At 34.5% G+C, this 23,582-nt stretch overlaps 3 protein-coding genes across 6 annotated transcripts; all 3 read left to right on the top strand.

Moving 5' to 3' along the window:
* Window positions 1-3,103: 3,103 nt before the first annotated feature.
* Window positions 3,104-9,969, top strand: LOC111788447 (eukaryotic translation initiation factor 2 subunit beta-like; the record flags this gene model as incomplete). The annotated part of the gene is made up of 5 exons (XM_023668781.1): window positions 3,104-3,316; window positions 6,664-6,809; window positions 7,785-7,927; window positions 8,800-8,885; window positions 9,699-9,969. Coding segments are annotated over 5 exons (666 nt in total), but the record flags the coding sequence as incomplete, so codon positions are not given.
* A 1,785-nt stretch (window positions 9,970-11,754) lies between these two features.
* LOC111786503 (protein NETWORKED 4A-like) lies at window positions 11,755-16,342 on the top strand. 4 transcript variants are annotated; one of them, XM_023666751.1, is made up of 6 exons: window positions 11,755-11,944; window positions 12,092-12,203; window positions 13,957-14,142; window positions 14,275-14,469; window positions 14,551-15,507; window positions 16,228-16,342. In XM_023666751.1, exons 1-6 carry the CDS (start codon window positions 11,930-11,932, stop codon window positions 16,251-16,253), a joined length of 1,491 nt encoding a protein of 496 aa, XP_023522519.1. In that variant the 5' UTR covers window positions 11,755-11,929; the 3' UTR covers window positions 16,254-16,342. The 4 variants fall into 4 exon arrangements, with proteins under 4 accessions (XP_023522519.1, XP_023522532.1, XP_023522526.1 ...); XM_023666764.1 differs by having other exon boundaries at window positions 14,275-14,421; window positions 14,506-15,507; XM_023666758.1 differs by having other exon boundaries at window positions 13,957-14,024; window positions 14,157-14,474; window positions 14,556-15,507.
* Window positions 16,343-19,311: 2,969 nt separating this feature from the next.
* LOC111787466 (protein NETWORKED 4A-like) lies at window positions 19,312-23,130 on the top strand. Its single transcript, XM_023667430.1, has 3 exons — window positions 19,312-19,606; window positions 19,792-19,903; window positions 20,728-23,130. Exons 1-3 carry the CDS (start codon window positions 19,592-19,594, stop codon window positions 22,452-22,454), a joined length of 1,854 nt encoding a protein of 617 aa, XP_023523198.1. The 5' UTR covers window positions 19,312-19,591; the 3' UTR covers window positions 22,455-23,130.
* The last annotated feature ends 452 nt before the right edge of the window (window positions 23,131-23,582 follow it).

Genomic DNA, 23,582 nt, shown 5'->3' on the forward strand with positions numbered 1-23,582 from the left:
TACAATTCCATCTATATACTAGCCGTAAGAGTATTTTAAAATTTTTAAGAACGTTTCTAAGAAAATTTGAATAAAACATTTAAAAGCTCTAATATATATATAACTATTTTGAAAGTTAAAAAAATATTTTTATAAATAAAATATTAGCGGTTTTTTTTTTTATCTAGAATTATTTTTAAATGTTTGAGGGTATATTTAAAATTTAAAATTTTTAAAAGTTTAAAAATGTAAAATTTAAAAGTATTTTTATTAATTTAACACAATTNATTTTTTTTAACTTTTTTTTATATATATTATATTAATATTACGGTGAAAGCTCGTGTATTTTTTTAAATGTAGTACGTACAATTCCATCTATATACTAGCCGTAAGAGTATTTTGAAATTTTTAAGAACGTTTCTAAGAAAATTTGAATAAAACATTTAAAAGCTCTAATGATATATATATATATATATTTTAACTATTTTGAAAGTTAAAAAAATATTTTTATAAATAAAATATTAGCCGTTTTTTTTTTATCTAGAATTATTTTTAAATGTTTGAGGGTATATTTAAATTTTTAAATTAAATGTAAAATTTAAAAGTATTTTTATTAATTTAACACAATTTTATTAATAATTTAAAATTTATCCATGCATTAATTAATTTTTGAAAATCTAAACCTTCTATAAAAAAAATCACACCAATTATTATTTAAAGTTTTATGAACTTAATTAATATATTATAAGTTTGTGAAAGGTATGAATTGATATAGAAGGTTTAAATTAATACAAAGTTTAACATTTTTATTGACATAATTATATATTTTTTTTTTCAATTTTTTAAATTTAGATTTTAATTTAACATTAAAAAATTAATTTAAAAATTGATGATATTTATATATATCTCANTAAATTGATACACTTAGAAGGTTTAAATTAATACAAAGTTTAACATTTTTATTGACATAATTATATTTTTTTCCAATTTTTTAAATTTAGATTTTAATTTAACATTAAAAAATTAATTTAAAAATTGATGATATTTATATATATCTCAAAATTTCGGAAAAAACTAATTATCTCTAGAATTTTCTTACATAATTCATTATAAATAAAAAATAAAAAATAAAAAAATAAAAAGAAAAAAAAAAAGAAAAAATAAAAAAAGAAAAATGCTAAACCCTAGGTTCTTACCTGTTTTCTTTCTTCTCTGATTCTAACCCTCTCCCATTTCTGTTGAAGCAGCACAGCCCCACCGGCTCACCCCCTTCTTTCTTCTCCTCCTCCTATCTACCTTTCTCCTGCGACCCTACGCTCCCCCGTCTTCTGCCGCAGCCCCTCCATCTCTCAGGCGCCCTTAGTTCAGGTCCGGTTGGATCAATTGTTTTTCTGTTCTTTTTTTCTTTTCTTTCGGTTTCTTTGGTTCTTCCATCTTCAAAATAGGGTCAATCTTCGATTAGGTTAATTTTAATTTGAAGATTTTTTTTTTTTTTTTTTTTTTTTTTTTTTTTTTTTTTTNCCATCTTCAAAATAGGGTCAATCTTCGATTAGGTTAATTTTAATTTGAAGATTTTTTTTTGTATCAATACAGGATTTCAAGTTAGATTGTATTTCATATATATGAAATCGGATTTTTTTTTTATTATTATTTTTTTTTGGCGAGCGGTGGGTTGAATTTTATCGCCGATCATTTGTTCGTGACCCCAATTTTGATATTTCCACTTGTATTACTAATTGGTTGCTTGCTGGTGTTAATGCTTTAACTCGGTTAAATTAAATCGTTTTCTGCCTTATTGCAGGAATCATGGCGGACGAAGCTCAGCATGATGTGAACGATCAGGTGGCAGATGTGAGTTTTTGTCTTTTGCATCTGTTGTCTCCAAGCACATAGCTATTGTTTTTTCCTTACCTAAATCTGTGGGTTGGAACTCGACGGACCATGCACTTCTGTGTTTCAATACCCGGGGGGGAGGGTAATTCATTTCTAGCATGTATATCTGAGGAAGTCAATTGTACTATTACTATAATTCGCTTCTATAATTACAGAAAAGGTTTACAAACTGTGGCCCATAGATATTATTCGAAGTTAAATGAGAAAATCGTGAACCGTTGAATATAGTATACCAAATCGAACCAACAGAGCACCCAAAATCTAGTTACTTTAGGATGTAAACATAGCCATATAATTAAGTAGTAAAAAAACACTGATTCAGAGCTCAAATGTCTAGACCTGGCTAAAATGCATCGAATGTAACCANCAATATAATTAAGTAGTAAAAAAACACTGATTCAGAACTCAAATGTCTAGACCTGGCTAAAATGCATCGAATGTAACCAGAACAGTTAGTGTATAAAATAGCTTTGTTGTCTAGCCATGCCCACAACTAGCAACTAACTTTGATGTAAGGGTTAATTTAACTCACTCCTTGAATTCCCAGCAAAATCGGAAGAAACATTTTCTAGGTTCGGATTAGGTTGTTGCCTCTGGGCCTTGTGTTCCAGTCATCAATGATTACTCCAGTTTACTTAAATGTTATTCTAGTGGCTGTATGATCTTGTTTTGATAACAGTCGAATTCAGTTCTNTTTTTTTTTTTTTTTTTTTAATAACTTTCCCTATAAGCAGTAGGGACACTTTATCATTATAGTCATGTGTGACTTGTGCATGAGCTGCAAACGAAATGGAAATACATTTTTTTTTTGTGGAAGAAAATGGAAGGCTTTTTTTTCTGTTAGTTTTTTTTTTGGGGGAAGGGTTCTCTCCATCCCTTGCCTTTATGTTGTCTTCCTTTTGCTGTTTTGATATACTAGTTTCTGTTTCACATAAAAAAAATAAAATAGTATTATGAATCATAAGATAAGTAAAAAATAAGGGATTAGAGCTTTTACAAGAGTTTGTGGAGAAAAATGAACATTTTTAGAATATGTCTGAATTTCTTTCTAAAAGATTAAAAAAATGAAAAAAGGGTTTGAGATGGCTCTACATGCGCCTCAAGCCCGCTTCATTAAGGGAACCTTGCTTCAGAAGCAAGGCACCTAGGTGAGGCACACTTTTTAAATCACTGTGCGTAAGTGGGCATGTATTTGTACAAAGTTTCTAATTAAAAAAGGTTGTGTATGTAATCTGAAGCTAGTATAGGACATACTTTTCTGTTCAGCATTGCCTTCTCTCACCAATATTTTTCAGTTTCTTTGTCGATTGACTTTTTTCTTCAATTGAAAAGTGATTATCATGGCCTTCCAGATCAATCAGGGGAGAATGAGGATCGAGAGGGAATTGTTCTACAGTATCGTTTTCCTTGGGAGGGAAGTGATCGCGATTATGAGTACGAGGAGGTATTGCTATGCTTCACAATTGTCAGATTTTTCCATTATTTTATGCTCTCAATTAGTATATCATTTTGTATTGTAGGAAATTGATTTTTTGTTTGATTTCTTATTTAGTCATTCTTACAGTTGGTGTATGGCTATCTTTTTGCTGTTATTATGTAGTTTGTTATCTGTGGCCTTATACATTGATTTTTATAAGAAACTAAACTATGTCAATGATATCAAAAGGTGGGTTTGTTCTTAGGTTATGCCTTGGGGTGACTACGTCCATTTGGATTTAATGTAAAGTTGTGCATGTGCCATTAACAAGAATCCAAATTCTAATGTTAATTATTAGTCTAGCTTGTGTGTCTGTGTGAGTCATGAAGATATTAATAGTAGGCTATGTGAAATGTTCCCCATGATGCATGTTATGATAATCAAAATATGAATAATCTGACGTGGTTATGCTTTTTTCCTTCCAAGGTGTGGAGTTGCCTTTTTTAAGAAACAATTTCGTTTATATATGAAATTTACAGAAGGGATGTTTGATTCATGGTGATTACAAAACACCATCCCAATTAATTAAGAGGGAGACATAGCTATGGGAAGTAATAACATTAGACAATTTACATGAGGAAATTGCATGGTAAGTAGCAAGATCAGAGAGCCTAGCATGGGATTGTTCCTTATTAGGTAGACCCTTCAATTGTGTTCTTGCCTAAGAATCCAGATAAAAGGCCTTCTTCCATAGCAAAGCTTTAGCATCCTTGAAGGGGTCGTGCTACAGAGATATGCAGAGGAAATCTTTGACCTTCCAAGGAAAAGTTAAATACAACCAAAGGCTTTGAGAGTCCTATTCCAGAAACGAACAAATGATTATGTGATGCATCATTAGTTTTGCCCACAAGGCACCAACTTGGGGACAAAGCCAATAAGGTTTTCTTAGGTTTTCTTTGGTGTTTATGGATTTATGTGGAACTTCCAAGCAGAAAAATTATATATTTTTCGGTTACCTCCCTTTCTCAGATTTCAGAGGACAATAAGGATTCAAAATCGTATTTTTTTTCTCCCATATTGGACCTTAAGTCTTTTATGGAGAAGGATCCATCCGCATTAGGAAGCCATTTCAAAGAATTGTTTTTTGTTGGGAAGACTATTGGAGCAAGGTCTTGGCTCAATTCAGCCCATTCAATAACTTCCTTGTCCTTTAAATTCTTCTAAGATGTAAATCCCAGAAACTGTTTTCCTCATTCCATATTTCATTGACCAAAGCCAACTTGCAATGCTCATGCGATTAACCTTGGTGTTGGCTTTCATAAGATCAACTCGACAAGATAGATGTATTCTTTGCAACCTTGGCAAAGCCTCCACAAGCATCTTAGATTTTCTTCAGTGTTTCATTATTCCATTGGTTGAAGGGGAGATTTTTTATTTTAATCCAGCTACCATAAGATGGAATCACTGAATTTCACGAATGTGTTTCCTCTTTCCAATCTTCAAGTTTGATCTGTCAATCCCCCAAGTCTTGCCAATCTGAGGTGTGGAGTTGCTTTTGGTTTCTTTATTATTGATTACTTTGGTTTGTGAGCTGTGTTGTTATGTTGGGTCCTCCTTCTTAAGATAAAAACTGTTTCTGTGGAAAATTGTTTTTGTTGTTGACGTTCTTGTGTGGAATTATGTTTAGAAGATATAAGAGTATTGTTTCTTGTTGCCCCTATATTGGAAAATTCTTTTTGTGTGTATGTGTATGTGGTTTACTTTCTTCTTTAGAAACGTTGCTTCCTTTAGAAACAAATCATCTTGCAAAATGTAAAAAGCGGTAAGAACAATCTGATTACTGTTTTTGGTTTTGAAACAAATGGAGGCCTTCAAAGTTTCTAGACCCTCAAACAAAACTCTCGTATTTTGGAATTTCTTTGGTTTGTTGTTTCATCTCAAATGAGTTTAAAAATGTCAGATTTATATTGTTGTTTTATTAATATTCTCGTATGCATGGTATTCAGTAAATGTTGTATTGCTATGAATTCACGTTATTCTTTGCTTGGTACTAATAGTAATTGTAAAGATTGCTGGAGATTTGTTTGGTTTTATATTTTTTTTGGTAATTTTATTTGCTACAGATGTGTCGTAGATCTTGGTTAACATTTGATAACTGATGCCTTTTTGTTGTCTTGCTGTGCAGCTTCTTTTGGTGTTTATGGATTTATGTGGAACTTCCAAGCAGAAAAATTATATATTTTTCGGTTACCTCCCTTTCTCAGATTTCAGAGGACAATAAGGATTCAAAATCGTATTTTTTTTCTCCCATATTGGACCTTAAGTCTTTTATGGAGAAGGATCCATCCGCATTAGGAAGCCATTTCAAAGAATTGTTTTTTGTTGGGAAGACTATTGGAGCAAGGTCTTGGCTCAATTCAGCCCATTCAATAACTTCCTTGTCCTTTAAATTCTTCTAAGATGTAAATCCCAGAAACTGTTTTCCTCATTCCATATTTCATTGACCAAAGCCAACTTGCAATGCTCATGCGATTAACCTTGGTGTTGGCTTTCATAAGATCAACTCGACAAGATAGATGTATTCTTTGCAACCTTGGCAAAGCCTCCACAAGCATCTTAGATTTTCTTCAGTGTTTCATTATTCCATTGGTTGAAGGGGAGATTTTTTATTTTAATCCAGCTACCATAAGATGGAATCACTGAATTTCTCGAATGTGTTTCCTCTTTCCAATCTTCAAGTTTGATCTGTCAATCCCCCAAGTCTTGCCAATCTGAGGTGTGGAGTTGCTTTTGGTTTCTTTATTATTGATTACTTTGGTTTGTGAGCTGTGTTGTTATGTTGGGTCCTCCTTGCGATAAAAAAACTGTTTCTGTGGAAAATTGTTTTTGTTGTTGACGTTCTTGTGTGGAATTATGTTTAGAAGATATAAGAGTATTGTTTCTTGTTGTCCCTATATTGGCAAATTCTTTTTGTGTGTATGTGTATGTGTATGTGGTTTACTTTCTTCTTTAGAAACGTTACTTCCTTTAAAAACAAATCATCTTGCAAAATATAAAAAGCTGTAGGAACAATCTGAATACTGTTTTTGGTTTTGAAACAAATGGAGGCCTTCAAAGTTTCTAGACCCTCAAACAAAACTCTCGTATTTTGGAATTTATTTGGTTTGTTGTTTCATCTCAAATGAGTTAAAATGTCAGATTTATATTGTTGTTTTATTAATATTCTCCTTTGCATGGTACTAATAGTAATTGTAAAGATTGCTGGAGATTTGTTTGGTTTTATATTTTTTTTTGAAATTTTATTTGCTACAAATATGTCATAGATCTTGGTTAACATTAGATAACTGATGCCTTTTTGTTGTCTTGCTGTGCAGCTTCTTGGACGGGTATTTAACATTCTTAGAGAGAATAATCCAGAGCTTGCAGGTGATAGGCGTAGAACAGTTATGAGGCCTCCTCAAGTTCTTCGTGAAGGCACAAAGAAAACTGTTTTCGTCAATTTCATGGATCTATGTAAAACGTATGTATTCATTAGCCATATGACCATGCATTATTCTTACCAGATTTTTATCATATACAACTATAGGCTTTTTGCACTTCAGATTTTTTTTATTCATTGTTTGTGTTATTCAATTCAACAAGTAAGTTTATATGATTATTTTATCATATGCGTTATGTTAATTGAACTCTTGTTTGCTGCATGCTTGCAATCTATAGTTTGATGTGATCTTTAGTACTCTTCTGTCTGTATATTCATCCAAAAAAAAGCTATCTTTCTGTCTATAGTGGTTTTATTTATTTTCTTCTTGATTTTTTGAATGCTCCACGACATAAAAGTACTGGCATGTTAGGTTCATATGTTGATTTTGTGCCCCAGAATCTGCCTTGTGATCTATATATTGTTGTAAGAGAGAGTTTGGGTTGTTATTGTATTAAGCACATTCTCTGCTAGTACAGATTGGAAAACACATTTCAAGTGCTTTTTTTTTTCAAAGCAATTTTTTATATTCAATCGAAGGATATGAAAATTTTGAAGTATTTCTATTATTTATTTTCTTATAAGAAACTGGACAAGTTGAAGTATTTTAGCTAGTTACATGCTTTTAAGATGCTACGAAAAAATGGCATGCTAATTGCCATTTGGAGAGGAAAGTTGCTTGTTTATCATTATGGCAAATGAATTTATAAGTTATCACTGTGATCATCATATCTGTGTGCAGCGCTGAGTTTAGCTCTTTCAACAATGGTTTTGTGCACAATTTCTATCCATCAGTAGACCTACAATTTTTTTAAATTTTAAGTCCATCTAAGATCATCTATTGCAAAAATAGTCTAGAGCATTTATGTTTTCCTATAAAGGTGCAGCAATATGTATTTCTTCTATCTTCCCCGGCCCCTTGCTCTTTCTTTTTCTATGGTAGATCCTTGATGGTTTAAATTGAACTATTTGCTTATCTTTTGAACTTGACTCTCTCTACAAATGAAAATCAAATAGGATGCATCGTCAGCCAGACCATGTTATGGCTTTCTTATTGGCGGAGCTGGGAACCAGTGGATCTCTTGATGGACAGCAGAGATTGGTTGTTAAAGGAAGGTTTGCACCAAAGAACTTTGAAGGAATTCTGCGAAGATATGTCAGTAAGTGGCCTCATTGACTTACTTCATTGTCTTCTGCTGCCAGATGTGACCTAAATTCAGACTTGATGTTTTTCTCTTTATCCAATTTATTTTACTGGCAAGTTAAGAAGATTTTTAGAAGGTAAACGAAATTGAAATAGAATGACCTCCAACCCTTGAAGGTGTATAACGAAAGAGATATCTAATTGGAAATCAAAGAAGATAAACTATCATATATGACATGAAAAAGTGTTTGTTCTAAAGAAGTAACAAAGGTGGAGAAAGAGTCCTTGAATAATCTTCCGTGCATTTTGCTCGAAAGAAACCAAAAACCCTTTTTAATGCAAGCCACACGACCTTCTTTACTCCATGGATGGACGACCCACAAAAGTGGGAGCATGAAGTCATAAATGTCATTAGGCAAGGTCAAAGGTATCCCGGTTCAGGGAGACAAGTTAAGAAGATTGGAATTTATGGGTTATGAACATATCCATTAGTTTTGCCTTTTCCTTCCATTTTATCGTTATCATCTTTGACATGTAACTTGATTTGTTTAACCCTTTACAATACATCTTAGGGCAGAACTTCTTTGTGACAATATAGGAGAGGGAATGCAAGGACTTATTTCTAGATGAGATAGGAAAAAAAAAAATGTGAATGATTGTATAGCATTGAGAAAGTCAGTGGCAACTATGCAAATTCTCTATATACCGGGGGAAGGGTTTGGGAATCAACTTATAAAAGATGGACTTATTTCAATTTCCACCGATGAATATGCTGATGTTTGTTAAGTAATTACGTTGGCAAACCTTCTGCTATTTACTGTCGTCACTAAATATGAGTGATTTTATTCACATTTTCCTCCCGATCCTCCCCTTGTGTTGTTCTTTCAGATGAGTATGTTATTTGCATTGGGTGCAAGAGTCCAGACACTATCCTTTCAAAGGAGAATCGACTGTTCTTTCTCAGATGCGAGAAGGTAAGTTATATATATATATATTTGCGTGTTTTAATTTTTATTTAACTAAGCTGTTTTCTTTCATTCATATAACTATCTGATTTAGTTCATTAATCCGAATAATAAATATAAAAATGAAGATATCTATTCATCACCCTTTTTCTTCAAAGAACAAGGAAAAAGGGGGAGAAGTCTCAACAAATCACACGTAGAGATATTGATAATACACAGAGTTAATGGTATTTTCTAATCCTGGATACTGTAATCTGGAGAAACTGATGCATGTTTATTGAAAAGTTGTGATTTATGCTTAAAGTTAGTTTGGCACTTTCGAATGGGTGCAATGGCCACACTCCCAACATTAAGAAAGCTGGAGCATGATGGACTACCTTACCTCTTTATAAATTTTCGACAGTTCTTTCTATTGCAATCAGTGTGATTTTCCATTGGTGGGGACATGATCATGGACCGGATATTTTCCTTCATTGTTAAATGATATTTTGATAGATTATTTTTTTGTTGTCCATGCGCTTCCTCCTGAAAGACAGCAGAGGATTTGACTTTTGCATGTGTTCGAAAAACAATTAATTAATTAATTATTTAGTTCATTTTCACATTCAGGAATATGAGAAGACTTTCGTTATTCCATCCCATTTTTCAAGCTTTCCTCATTCTTTCTTGTGTTCATGGTTTAAGGCAATTAGTCAATTATTTATTTCATTTTCACATTAAGGAATATGAGAAGACTTCCAGTATTCTATTCCATTTTACAACCTTTCTCAATCTTCTTTGTGTTCATGGTTTAAGGCTTACGGCGTTTCGTGTGATTTACAGTGTGGTTCTGGACGATCGGTTGCTCCAATCAAAGCTGGGTTTGTTGCTCGTGTTGGCCGTAGGAACGCTGGGACATGATTTTTACTTGTTATATCGAAGCTTGGTGTTTTTTCGAGTTACCTCTTTTTGAAAACGTAGTTGACTATCGAATGATCGTTGGTGAATTTTGAAGTGAATGTGGTATTGTAATTCGGGTTGTTCAAGTAGCATTTAAATTTGTGAGGATTTATAAAGATGTTATTTTACTCGCATTTCAAGTGGCATTCTTATATATATTGAGCCTTCCAACTATTCCACTGGATTGATCTGAACTAAATAATGATCGTACATAATATGAGTTAAAATTTGGTAACTCATGACACGTGGAAGCCGTTAATGTTCTTGGCTCCTATTTTTAGAAATATTTCTATTTATTTTTCTGGCATTAAATTTCTTGTAAAAGAAAATCTATTTTTTTTTTAATTTTTTAAGAAAATCTTTGTTTTAAATTCTTTTTATGGATGATTTTCAATACAATTTTTGTTTAAAATAGTAAAATGTTTCTTAAACAAATGTATATTATAAAGTTTTAACATAATTTTTTTTAAAATTCAAATTTTAAAATATTTATATTTGTATTTATATATAAAAAGGGGATGGGGAGGAGGACGAGGATGAGGATGAGAAATTTAATTTGTCATCGAAATTATTTAGCTAACCGAGAAAAATCTTTTCACTCCCTATTCTCGGAAAAACTAAGGGGTAGGATCAAGAAGTCTCGTATGGGAAGCTAAGCTCCTACTCTCAATCTATATTATTTAGATGATCTCTATACGGAGGAAATTATAAGAATTTTGTCGGTTATTAATTTAATTTCTTATTTTTATTTAAAATAATATCTAGAAAATGTGTGTTTTTATGTCGAGCTAAAACATTATTTAATAGTTATTTTATTGGGTTAAGATTATCCAACGTTCCCATACATATTATTGAAATATACTAATTGAAATATACATAATTGTGTGTTCTGCATGTTCCATTTATATAATATTCACAATCCTAGTTTCCTGGAATGACAGCATGTAAAGTCAACATCCCAAGGGTATTATCGTCATTTAAGCTTCTTCTCCCCCCCACCTTGTCTCATAGTTTTCTACTTTAAATTAAATAATAAAAATACTCTCGTTCAAAAATAATATTACTCCTATCAACTTTCTAAAATTTCAATAATACCCTTTCAATTTTAAATCTTTCTCTCGGTCTTATAGTTTTTTTAGTTTAAATTAAATAAAAATATCATCGTTCTAAACATTACTTGCATAGGTTTTTTAAAATTTCAATAATACCCTTCCACTTTAGAAAATATTTAGTTATATTTTTAAAAAAATATCTATGAACTTTTAAAAATTACATTTTAAAAATAAAAATTAAAAAGTAATTATAGATAAAAACCATCTGTCTACCACTTAATATTATTTTTGGAAATATTTTTTAAACAATTTTAAGGATTTTTTTTTAAACAAAAACTATATATTTATGAAAGTTGACAAAATTATTTATTTTTATTAATTTAGCTTAGTTTGTGACTCTCTATAACTTAATATAGGGAATGATCCTCGGTTTATAAGTGTGATAAATACTAACTCCATTGGTATGAGACTTTTTGGGGACAATATCATACAATTGTGGAGAGTCGTGTTCGTCTAACATGGTATCAGAGTCATGCCCTAAACTTAGTCGTACCAATAGATTGGTAAATCCTTAAATATCGAACAAAGAACTCTAAAAGAAAAAGGAATCAAGCCTCCTTGAAGCAGTAAAAAATGACTAAGACTCTGAGTCGGGCCTCGATTAAGGGGAAGCGCACTTTGTTCGAGGGGAGGTGTTGGATGATGAAAGTCCCACATTGGCTAATTTGGGAATGATTTATAAGTGATGAATACTAACTCCATGCGTACAAAGTCAGGAGAGTTTATGCTCAGAGTGGACAATATCGTGTTATTCTAACGAAATGATAATTAATTAATTAATTAATTAATACCGTTATTATTAAAGGAGAAGACGAGGGAAGGTTGCAATGTGGACCAGAGTTGTACCAGTCGAATCCTCGCCCCGCCCCACTGCTTGCACCAACACCCTGCACTGCCGCTGCCGCCTCGATTTCTGATCGTATTTTTTCAGTTTCAGTTTCAGATTGCAGCGATCCTCTCTCCGAGTGAAGGAACGCCCAACTCCAGGCTTTCTACGGCTCCATGGCTAACCCTACGGTACGATTTCCTGTCGCCATTTCTCTTCTCCGACTGAAATTCGCACTTAAACGACCTAATTTTAGATTCTATTCCATGGCCTGCGATTGCCTCATTCGAGCGCTTCTATCTCATTGTGCTGCGTGTGTGCGTTTTTGTTGTTCTCAGCCTCCGAGCAATGGTGAGTTGACGAAGGCGGAGTCGAGGAAGTCTCATTCATGGTGGTGGGAAGGTCACATCAGCCCCAAAAATTCTAGATGGCTCCGGGAGAATCTCGAGGGTTAGTTACTTCTTTTCTCTTCTCTACTCAATTCTGTTTTAGGTCATTCGATCGATGCGTTTCATAACTTTACAGCATTTCAATTTGTTTCGGACTTTTCATAATCTTAGATGAATGCAACTCTCTACGCTATAAGCTCTCATGATTTTGTTTCAGACTTTTCTAAAAGTCTGTACTAATGGAGAGAATGTATTATTTGATTATAAATTTATGAACATTCCCTAATTTAACAGATAGGCCTTGGGAAGGCACAAAATGAAGGTATGAAAGAGCTTATGCTAAAGCGAACAATATCATACCATTGTGGAGAGTAGTATTCATCTAACATATAATATTATTTATTTATATTTAGAAAATGAGAACTAAATTAATAAAAAAAATACCTTTAAATTTTCAATAATTTCTTTAAACTAAAAAATAAAAAATACTCTTAAACTAAAAAAAAATTAAAAAAATACTTTTATATTAATTTTGTAATACCTTAAAAAAAAAAAAAAAAAAAAAAACTCCTTAATTATTTTTTAAAATAATATTACTGGTAACCCATGTTTCAAAAATATTCATTGATATCCTTTAAATTTTTCAAAAAAATTTCAAATTTTTTTTTTTTTTATTAGGATAGAAACATGATTGTTTATATGCGGAATAAATCATCTCCCTTTGAAATAATTCAATAAATCTTCATTTCAATTTTTTTTCCTTATTTCTTGAATACCCTTTAATTCCATTTAGAGGTATTTTTAATAATTTAACCGTAACTATATAAAGATATCTTTAATATAATCTTCTATTTTTTGGGTTAGAAAAGTTTCCACATTTGTACCGTTTCATCTTGTTATCTTTAACTATTTTATTGTTAAACAGTAGACTAATAATTATTAGAAAAGAGAGGCATTTAAATTCAAATAAAGTTTTAAAGTTTTAAATTTTTAGTACAACAAATGCAAAATGTATAGAAATAAGGACTTGTCAACTACCAATATGAATAGAGCTTCTAACCCTCTTTTGTGTTCGTTTTCTTTGAGAGTGCTAAAAATGACGAAGGTATTATTAGGTGTTTTCTTTCGGCTAAATTAAAATACCCCTAACTTCATAATTGAGTTCAAAAATATCTCTAAACTTAAAAATAAAAAAAAAATACCATTGTCATTAATTTTGAATCGAAACCGTTAAGAACTTTAAAAAGTATCATTAATATTCTTGAGCTTTTTAAAATGTTCAAAAATACTCTTCGGTATAGTACCATGTTTAAAAAGATATCCATGAAATTTTAAAAGTACACCTTTAATCTTTATGAAAAAAAGTTCAAAAGAAACCCTCTATGTATACTTCCAAACTTTTTAATCATAAGTATTTTTTAAGCAGGGTAGTAATAGTTTCGTACATAATACTTATAATGTGGATATTTTTTAACTATTTAAAAAAATGGGTGTTTTTGAAGCAAATCCATAATTAAAACTTTCGAGTTATCACAAAAACTTTGACTTTTTGAAAATTAAAAGGTATTTTTGATGTGATTCAACCGTTGTCTCCATTTTCAATTCATATTTCAAAAGGGGTGGGGTTAAATCTGGGAAGATGGGGAGCAGTTGCAAAAATTTAGCTTCTTCCTTCTATCTACACGAATTTTATTTCGTTAGTTTTACAATCTCCATTTTTTATTATTGCAACTCAACGATTGGCGAAAGCCCATGTAAATTTTTCATCAAAATGCTAAGCAAAAAATTGACAAAACGATCATTATTGATGTTAGACATGGACCGCAGCATCAAACATATGTTGAGGCTAATAGAAGAGGATGCAGATTCATTTGCCAAGAAGGCTGAGATGTATTATCAGAAGAGGCCAATGATGATCTCTTACATTTGGGAGTTCTACACCACATACCGTTCCCTTGTTGAGCGTTATGATCATGTAACAGGAGAGCTCCGAAGAAATCNATTTGCCAAGAAGGCTGAGATGTATTATCAGAAGAGGCCAGTGATGATCTCTTACATTTGGGAGTTCTACACCACATACCGTTCCCTTGTTGAGCGTTATGATCATGTCACAGGAGAGCTCCGAAGAAATATCCCTTCAGATCTACAATCCCACGGCTCTGATATCTGTGATCTTATCTCTGAGCCACGAGCTGCTGGCTTTGATGTCTTCCTTGGATCTGGTGGCAGCAACTCTGATACTTGCCAAAAGGAAGGATATGATTCATCTTTTTTCACAGATTCTGAACCTGGATCTGATGATTCCTCTGTGTACAATTATTCAGATGGTGAANAGGAAGGATATGATTCATCTTTTTTCACAGATTCTGAACCTGGTTCTGATGATTCCTCGGTGTACTATTCAGATGGTGATCAAGGACTGAACAGGAAGATGATGGAATTGGAGAATGAGCTGAGAGAGGCTAAAGAACAGCTCCACATGAAGGAGGATAATGCAGAAGAATGTTCATTTCCATTCAAAGCGGCAACAGATGAAAATTCAGACATTCAAGTTATGAGGTTGAAAAGTGAGCACCAGAAGAATGTGCTATCAGAATTGACCAAGGATTTGCAGGCTGAGTCAGTGTCCGCTACAATGGCAGATACTCAGAAGCATGAGGATGGGATTCTAGTGGAAGAGCTAAGAATTACAAAGGAAAAACTTGAGAACTCGCAGAAAGAACATTCTAAATTAAAATTTGAACTTGAGAACAATAAAGCACCAGAGAAAATCTGCCATTTGCCGGATGAGCTTGAAGCTGCTCGAAAAGATACTGACACATGGAAGGACAAGGTGAGTGCAGATAGAAGAGCGGTCGCCGAGCTCCAAGAAAGAATTTCAAGGTTGAAAGCTAGAGATCTTAAACTTGCAGTATCTAATGCTGAGCATAAAATTTTTCCTGAGAATGTAACGATTACGGCTGAAATATCTCAGCCACCTAAGGAACAAGCTCTGTTGGAGGATGAGATCAGAAAAGTCAAGACAGAAAAGGAGGATCTGAAGGAGAGACTTAACCGCGAGATTGAGAATCTTATAAGTGGCCACAACGGCTTCCAATCTGAAAGAGATCAGCTCCACGCAGAACTTATTACTTTAAAAGAGAATTTGAGCTCTAAAGGCAAGCTTGTGCAAAAATTGGAAAGGGAACGTGTGGAACTAGAAGGGAAGGTGGAGAGGCAAAGAGTAGTGATAATGGAAGGAGCAGAGGAAAAAAGAGAGGCTATAAGGCAACTATGTTTTTCAATTGAGCATTACAGGAGTGGATATCATATGCTTAGAGAAGTTTTTATCAGTCAAAAGCGGGATCTCGGGTTCGCATCTCAAGGCAAGTCATGACTCTAGTATTTGATTTTGAAATTGTTAAATTCCAATCTTGAAAAGTCTGTTAATATAGAGTCTGCAACAGTCAACTGTATATTGGATCATGATAGGTTATCTGTTTGTTAAAAAATGATGTGTATGTAATTGTTTAGAGTAACAATAAATGGGTGCTTGTCCAATGGCTAGCTGTAGATGGTCACCCTAGAAAGAAAGTGCATAATAGCTCACTGATCGAGCANAGCTGTAGATGGTCACCCTAGAAAGAAAGTGCATAATAGCTCATTGATCGAGCGCCCTTGCGCCGAATGTCCTACGTTTTGTTTTCACATGGTCCAGTGTCAAGAGTCGAACTCCTTACTTTAGAGCTTTACAAGCTGAGTTATAGATTGAAGCATTTTAACTGGCAGCATTGTTGGTTATTGAAGCTTTGTCCAACGCCTACCTGCTGCTCTTTTATCTTTATTTAAATCAGAATTATGAATATGGTANTTAGAGCTTTACAAGCTGAGTTATAGATTGAAGCATTTTAACTGGCAGCATTGTTGGTTATTGAAGCTTTGTCCGACGCCTACCTGTTGCTCTTTTATCTTTATTTAAAGCAGAATTATGAATTTGGTAATTCCATGCTTTGAAAAACAACGTTGTCTTGTTCAAGTATTGGTTTAAATTGAACTATTTGCTTATCTGTGGAACTGGACTCTCTCTACAAATGAAAATCAAATAGGATGCATCGGCAGCCAGACCATATAATGGCTTTCTTATTGGCCGAACTGGGAACCAGTGGATCTCTTGATGGACAGCAGAGATTAGTTGTTAAAGGAAGGGTTGCACCGAAGAACTTTGAATGAATTCTGCGTCGATATGTCAGTAANGGCCGAACTGGGAACCAGTGGATCTCTTGATGGACAGCAGAGATTAGTTGTTAAAAGGAAGGGTTGCACCAAAGAACTTTGAATGAATTCTGCGTCGATATGTCAGTAAGTGCCCTCATGATAAACTATACATATTTAATATCCACATTTGTACAACAAAAATAAATAAATAACAGAAGAGAAGAAGAAGAAACTGACATGATTCATGAATGGAGGAACTTTAGGAAATTTTGAATTTTCTGAAGACTGTAATCGAGCTCGGGAAGTCGACATCCAAGTAAGTTGTCACATGGATTATTTTTCAAGCAATACTTCTAAAGGTCGATTAGGATATTAGGCTACTAATTAGAAGGCATGCTTTTAGGCCTAATTAACCAATAAATATGTTAGCTAAGCCTAGGAACTTGGTAATTTTTCAGTTTAGCACGATATTATGTTTTACAGCTTCTGCTTCACGTTTGAGAACTCTGATTAGAGGACTGCTATAAAAATCCTAAAACTGTACATAACGTACTATGTTAATCGTTTGATTGAGTATGTTAGACATCAACATATGTATTCATAGATGCATGTTATAGGGGTTAGACACCCACGTATGCCCTGTTAATGCTTTGGATATTCACTATGTGCCCTATGAAGTTTGGAATGATATATGGATGAACATGAGCTGCTGTTTTACATTTCCTTAGTCATAGACTTTACGTTTAGGCCTCACACGCATTTTGGGTTGACTAAGTATCAAGTAGGGACGATTGGAAAGTAACCCCTAACTGTGAACTTTCCTAGAGGTCTACGTGGTACAAAGAGTTTAGTGGTCACTGATAGAGGGTCGCAGAAGTCGTATTTGGTATATTATTGGGGAGTACCCAATAGACAGATACATATGGAGGACATACGGTCTCAGTACTTGTCTGTTTATAGAGCACAACTTACTCCATACAGACGAGACTTACCCCAAAGCCTGTTACAAGGGCAATTTGACTCACGCTCAAAACAAAATGTTGATGATAAACTTTGAAAAACGAAAAACATGGAGCTAAACATATCTGAAAAACCCTACATTATGGCCTTGAGGGGTTTGAGTATACACCCTAGAGTGGAGTGTATGGGGTTAGGATATGCATGAGCCTTGTAGGGCTAGCACAGACTACATCTCATGATATTACCTAACATTAACGTTAGTACATGAGTATATAACTTAAGAAACCGTCCTAAGGATTAAGTCTGATGAAAGCTTACAAATATCCTTCAATTATTTTATATTTTTATTGACCCTGCACTTCTTTCCTTTGACTTTTACAAGTTCTCGAAAGACAATTAGCTAATTATTTAGTTCCTTTTCACCTTCAGGAATATGAGAAGACTTTTGGTGTTCTATTCCATCTTACAAGCTTTCTCATTCTTTCTTGTGTTCATGGTTTAAGGCTTATGGTGCTTTGTGTGATTTACAGTGGTTCTGGATGACCAGTTGCTCCAAGCTGGTTTTGTTGCTCCTGTTAGCCGGAGGAACGCTGGGACATGATTTTTACTTGTTATATCGTAGCATGATGTTTTTGATACTAACATGTGACGGCCCATGTTCACCGTTAGTAGATATTGTCCGCTTTGGTCCATTACGTATCGCCGTCAGCCTCACGATTTTAAAACGTGTCTACTAGGAAGAAGTTTCCGCACCTTTATAAGGAATGTTTCATTCTTCTCTCCACTAAATGTGAGATCTCACAATTCACTCCTTTGAAGACCCAGCGTCCTTGTTGGCATATCATTCAGTGTCTGGCTCTGATACCATTTGTAATAGTCTAAGTTCACTGCAAATATTGTTCGTTTTGGACGGTTACATATCGACGATAGCTTCTGTTACATATCGTCGATAGCTTCACGGTTTTAAAACGCATCTACTAAGGAGAGGTTTTCACAATGTTTCTTTCTCCTTTCCAACTAACGTAAGATCTCACCAAACCTCTAATTAAAAACTTAATTGTGATATTGTAATTGGGATCTCACATAATGAATGTTATTTTACTTTACCGTTTACATCCCTTAATAATGAGTTTAGTTGACAATATGGTAATTGCTGACACATGGAGCCAAGCATTGAATATGACACCTGATTAGATTTTTATTTCACATGCCTGAGTTTTATAGATGACTTTTCTATTTTTATTTAAAATAATCTTGTCGAGATAAAACTCACGTCGACGTCTTTAGTGAACTTTTGATTGGATTTAGTGTTGAAAAGATCTTTTTAATCCGCTCGAACTTTTGAATTTGTTGAATTAGTGATCTAAGCAATCCAAATAGAGTTTACTACTCAACCTTCTATTGTTGAGCTGAGTTATCGGGTTATTCTTTTCTTTTTTTAATTGTTTCAAAGAATCTATCACTAACATCGATTACAAGTTGGGTTGGGTTGTAAACTTTATTTTGAGTTTGTCTTATTGACCCGACCAAAAAATATCGACTCGAATTCAACCAACCCAAATTAGTTTAGGTTGGGTAGTTCGGATCCGTCCCCTTAATAAGAAAACTATTTAATTGACTGAAGCCCATTGATACATAGATATCAACAACGATCCTACGTTCTTCTCTAGACGATATTCAATCTACGAGTTACTTTGTGTTTTACTAGGATGATATGTGACCGAAAAACTTAACCAAAAACGAAATTATTCGATAAATTATTACGAACTCGTATTTAATTCGACAATAAGTAAAGTTAAGTCAAGCTCATAAATTCATAAATAACCATCACCCAATGTTCATCCTTGACTTGACATTATTGATTCCGAGTTAAATCCCGGTTGCGTGGAATCCTGGTTTCGTGGAAAGAAAGCATGTGATGTGAATAAGGGAAGGGCAATATGGTCATTTAACCTTGTTCAAAGCCGCGCCCAGCCCCACCGACTACACCAACACACCACTGCAAACTGCTGAAACTGATCATATTTGTTACTTTCAAACCTCCATTTCCGCGCCTCGATTTTGAATCCCCGTCGCTAACAAACAAACCAAATTCCTGTTTAATGCGCCTAAAATCCCTTTTCTTTCTACCTGCATTCCTCCATCGATGGCCGATTTCGTTTCGTTTTTGTTCGGAATGTAAATTGGCTGTGTTCTGATCGTAGTTTTTAAAGTTTGAGTTTCGATTTCAGTATCAGATTGTAGGGATCTTCTCTCTGGTGAACGTACTCCGAACTCCAGGATTTCTTCGGCTCAATGGCTAACTCAGTGGTATGCGTTGCTTTTGCCACTCCTCTTCTTTGCCTGCTTCATCATTATGATCCCATTTTACAGTCTATTCGATTGTTTTTTGTTTTTTGTTTTTTGTTTTGGTTTATTAACATCTCGATGAACTGCGACTGCTTTTTTCGTGCTTCTCTCTCACTGTGCTGTGTATGTGTTTTTCTTGTTCTCAGTCTCCGAGTGACAGGCAATTGAAGAGGTTGGGGTCTGGGAAGTCTCATTCTTGGTGGTGGGATAGTCACCTCAGCCCCAGAAACTCTAGATGGCTCACGGAGAATCTCGAGGGTTTGTTACTAATTTTCTCCTCTCTGCTTAATTCTGTTGTAGGCATCGAGTGATTGCTAATTCATAGTATCAATGCCGGCTTAAGCAATCGTCTGATAACTTTACAACACTTCAATTTGCTTTTCCATGTATTGTGTTAATAATATTGTTTATGTAGTTTTAAATTATGATTATAAATGTCACTTTTAGAGTATGAAACATTGGTGAACTACATATTTAACATGCCCTGACAGTGGCTTCCAATTCCCAAATTGCTTTATGCTGGCTTGCACAGATAGGGAACGTTTGTTTTAGGATAGTACTTCGATCTTTTGTGTTCCTTTTCTCTGGGAGTGCTAGAAAAGATGAAGGTATTATTAGGTGCATTGGTAGTTCTCCAATATTTAGAGGATCTTTTTATGGCATACCTTTCTTTTACTATAATTGGCTTTATGCGGTTTCTTGTAATCTTAACCCACTCAAATATCCCCTCCTCGTCTTGCCAAATAACGACTAAGGAAATTGTTCTCCAATTCTCTAGTGACGTGACATCTGTTTCCTTTATGCTAGAATCTTTTCCTTTTATTCAACAGGGCTCTAAGTTGATATTCTAAAAGGGGTGGGGTTAAATTTGGGAATATAGGCAGCAGTTGCAAAATTTTAGCTTCTTCCTTCTTTCTGCATGAATCTTATGGTACCTGTGTTTCAACTGCCCAAACGTTTGCATGGAATTAGTTCCTGTATGCTCCAATTTTATTACTGCAATTCAACAATAGGTGAAAGCCAATGTTAATTTTTCATCAAAATGCCAATCAAAAAATTGACAAAACGATCCCTTATGGTAGAGATGGACCGCAGCATCAAACGTATGTTGAAGCTAATAGAAGAGGATGCAGATTCATTTGCCAAGAAGGCTGAGATGTATTATCAGAAGAGGCCAGTGTTGATCTCTCATGTTGAGGAGTTCTATCGCATGTATCGTTCCCTTGCTGAGCGTTATGATCATGTGACAGGAGAGCTGCGAAAAAATATTCCTTCAGATCTACAATCCCAGGGCTCTGGTATTTGTGACCTGCCCTCTGAGCCATCCTCTACATGGCCCTCTCCTGATCAAAGGCTTGGACGTCGTAGATCTGGGCCACGAGCTGCTGGTTTTGATTTCTTCCTTGGATCTGGTGGGAGCAATGATATTTGCCAAAAGGAAGGAGATGAATCATCATCCTTAACAGAATCTGAACCTGATTCCGATGATTCCTCGGTGTACAATTATGCAGGTGGTGATCAAGGACTGAACAGGAAGATGATTGAATTGGAGATTGAGCTTCGTGAGGCCAGAGAAAAGATCCGCATGAAGGAGGAAAATGCAGAAAGTTCATTTCCATTCAAGGGGTTAACAGATGAAAATTCTGATGATGCTTTTGCTAGAAATAGAGAGGAAGAATTAAGGAATGCAAATGAGAAGCTGCGAATTTCAGACATCCAGATCATGAGGTTGAAAAATAAGCTCCTGAAATACGAGCAATCAGAATTGACCAAAGATTTGAAGGCTGAGTCTGTATCTGCTACAATGGCAGATACCAAGAGGCATGAGGATGAGGTTCCCTTGGTCATTAATCTGGAATCAGAGGTTGAAGAACATCGTAAAGGTTTGGAAGATGACCAAGTGATTAACGTTCAGGGATTGGTGGAAGAGCTAAAAATTACAAAGGAAAGACTTGAGAACTCGCAGAAAGAACTTTGTAAATTGAAACTTCAACATGAGAATAATAGGTCACCCGAGAAAATCTGCCATTTGCAGGATGAGCTTGAAGCTGCTCGAAAAGATACTGCCACGTGGAAGGCCAAGCTGACTACAGAGAAAAGAGAGGTCTCCAAACTCCAAGAAAGAATTGTGAGGTTGAAAGCTAGTTTATCAGATCGAGATCATGAGATCAGAGATTTAAATTTAGCAGTATCTGATGCTGAGCAGAAAATTTTTCCAGAGAAAACACAGATTAAGGCTGAAATATCTCGGCTACTTGAGGAACGAGCTCTGTTGATGGAACAACTAAGAAAATGGGAACATCAAACTCGTCTTTTGGAGGATGAGATCAGAAAAGTCAAGAGGGAAAAGGTGGTTTTGGAGGAGAGACTTAATCGTGAGATTCAGCTGTTGGAAACGACCATTGTTAACAAAGTAGAATGCATTGAGAATCTTAAAAGTGGCCTTGATGGCTTCCAATCTGAAAGAGATCAGCTCCATTCCGAAGTTATTACTTTGAAAGAGAATTTGAGCTCTAAAGACAACCAGGTAACCAAAATAAACGAGCATGTGCAAAAATTGGAAAGGGAACGTGTGGAACTTGTATCAGGTGTTGAAAAAGCAAATAGGAGGGCAGAGGAGTTAAGATTAAGAGAGAAGGAACTAGAAGGGAAGGTCGAGAGGCAAAGAGTACTAATAATGGAAGGAGCAGAGGAAAAAAGAGAGGCTATAAGGCAGCTATGTTTTTCGATTGAGCATTACAGGAGTGAATATCATATGCTTAAAGAAGTTTTTATCGGTCAAAAGCGTGCTCTCATGTCCGCATCTTAAGGCAAGTCATCGCTCTAGTATCATATTTAGAAATTGTTAATATTGGCTCTTGAAGAGTTGTTGGCCTGTTTTTGGGATGAAACAATCAGTTAATAGAGAGTCTGCAACAGTTGACCGTGGATTGGAACATAATACAGTTCTGTTTGTTAAAATAATGATGTATATGTAGTTGTTTAGAGTAACAATAAATGGGTGCTTGTCCAACGACTAGCTGTCGATGGTCACTCTTGAAAGAGTGTGTAATAGCTCACTGATCGAGTACTCTTGTGCAGAATGTCCTAGGTTTTGATTTCACAGCTCTGACATAATTCATGAATGGTCCAGTGTCGAGAGGCCAAACGCCTTACTTTAGCACTCTGTAGGCTGAATTATAGAGCTGCTTTCTCTCCTCACTAATCTTTGATCTTTTAACGTCTATCGAAGATGAATGTGAACCCGGCCAATCAAATGTGCTCCATATTCTTGGGCCTGTCTTTTGTTGTGTATAAGATGCAAGGATTGAAGCATTTTAACTGACATCATCGTTGATTATTAAGCTTTGTCCAAGGTCTACCTGTTGCTCTTTTATGTTTACTTAAAGCAGGATTATGAATACGATAAGTCTCTCCTGTTCAAGTGTTGACCTGTTCAAGTGTTGCCATATAAGGATTAATGATTGGTTACAATCTCTTTCTGTCTCGCATAGGATCTGGATTTCATTCGGATCTGAAGATGAAGGCTTTATTGTACTTGTTTGTTTATTCATATCCTTAATACTTATGAGTTATTTTATTGAAGGTGTTGGTGAAGAAAAGATGAGACAACTCTCACTCTCTCCCTCCATGACTGGTTTGGATTATATCATTTTGTCTCATCTATACTCTCTTACCTACCGTACGCTTAATTAATCCATATTTGATCATAATAGTCTATGTTCCAAAAGTCATAAGGCTTCCTTCACCGTCACACAATCACATCGATAACTTTGATGAATTAAGCAGCTTTGACCTTTATATTTATTTTTGTATTAAATATTAGGCATGTTGGTTTCATGTAATGCCCAATGTTATATTTTACAATCTCATGGCCCATGATTGCCCATCTTTTAATATTTTCTTGTCAGATCAAGCGTCTCCTGTTGTCCTACTT

The sequence above is a fragment of the Cucurbita pepo genome, chromosome LG02 (genome assembly GCF_002806865.2).
Source record: "Cucurbita pepo subsp. pepo cultivar mu-cu-16 chromosome LG02, ASM280686v2, whole genome shotgun sequence".
In the NCBI taxonomy this organism is placed as follows: Eukaryota; Viridiplantae; Streptophyta; class Magnoliopsida; order Cucurbitales; family Cucurbitaceae; genus Cucurbita; species Cucurbita pepo.

Coding starts and splice junctions, on each gene's coding strand:
- LOC111786503 (XM_023666751.1), top strand. Junction 12,204..13,956: donor GCTCCGGGAGAATCTCGAGG/GTTAGTTACTTC, acceptor TATTGATGTTAG/ACATGGACCGCAGCATCAAA. Junction 15,508..16,227: donor TCTCGGGTTCGCATCTCAAG/GCAAGTCATGAC, acceptor AAAATCAAATAG/GATGCATCGGCAGCCAGACC.
- LOC111787466 (XM_023667430.1), top strand. Junction 19,904..20,727: donor GCTCACGGAGAATCTCGAGG/GTTTGTTACTAA, acceptor CCCTTATGGTAG/AGATGGACCGCAGCATCAAA.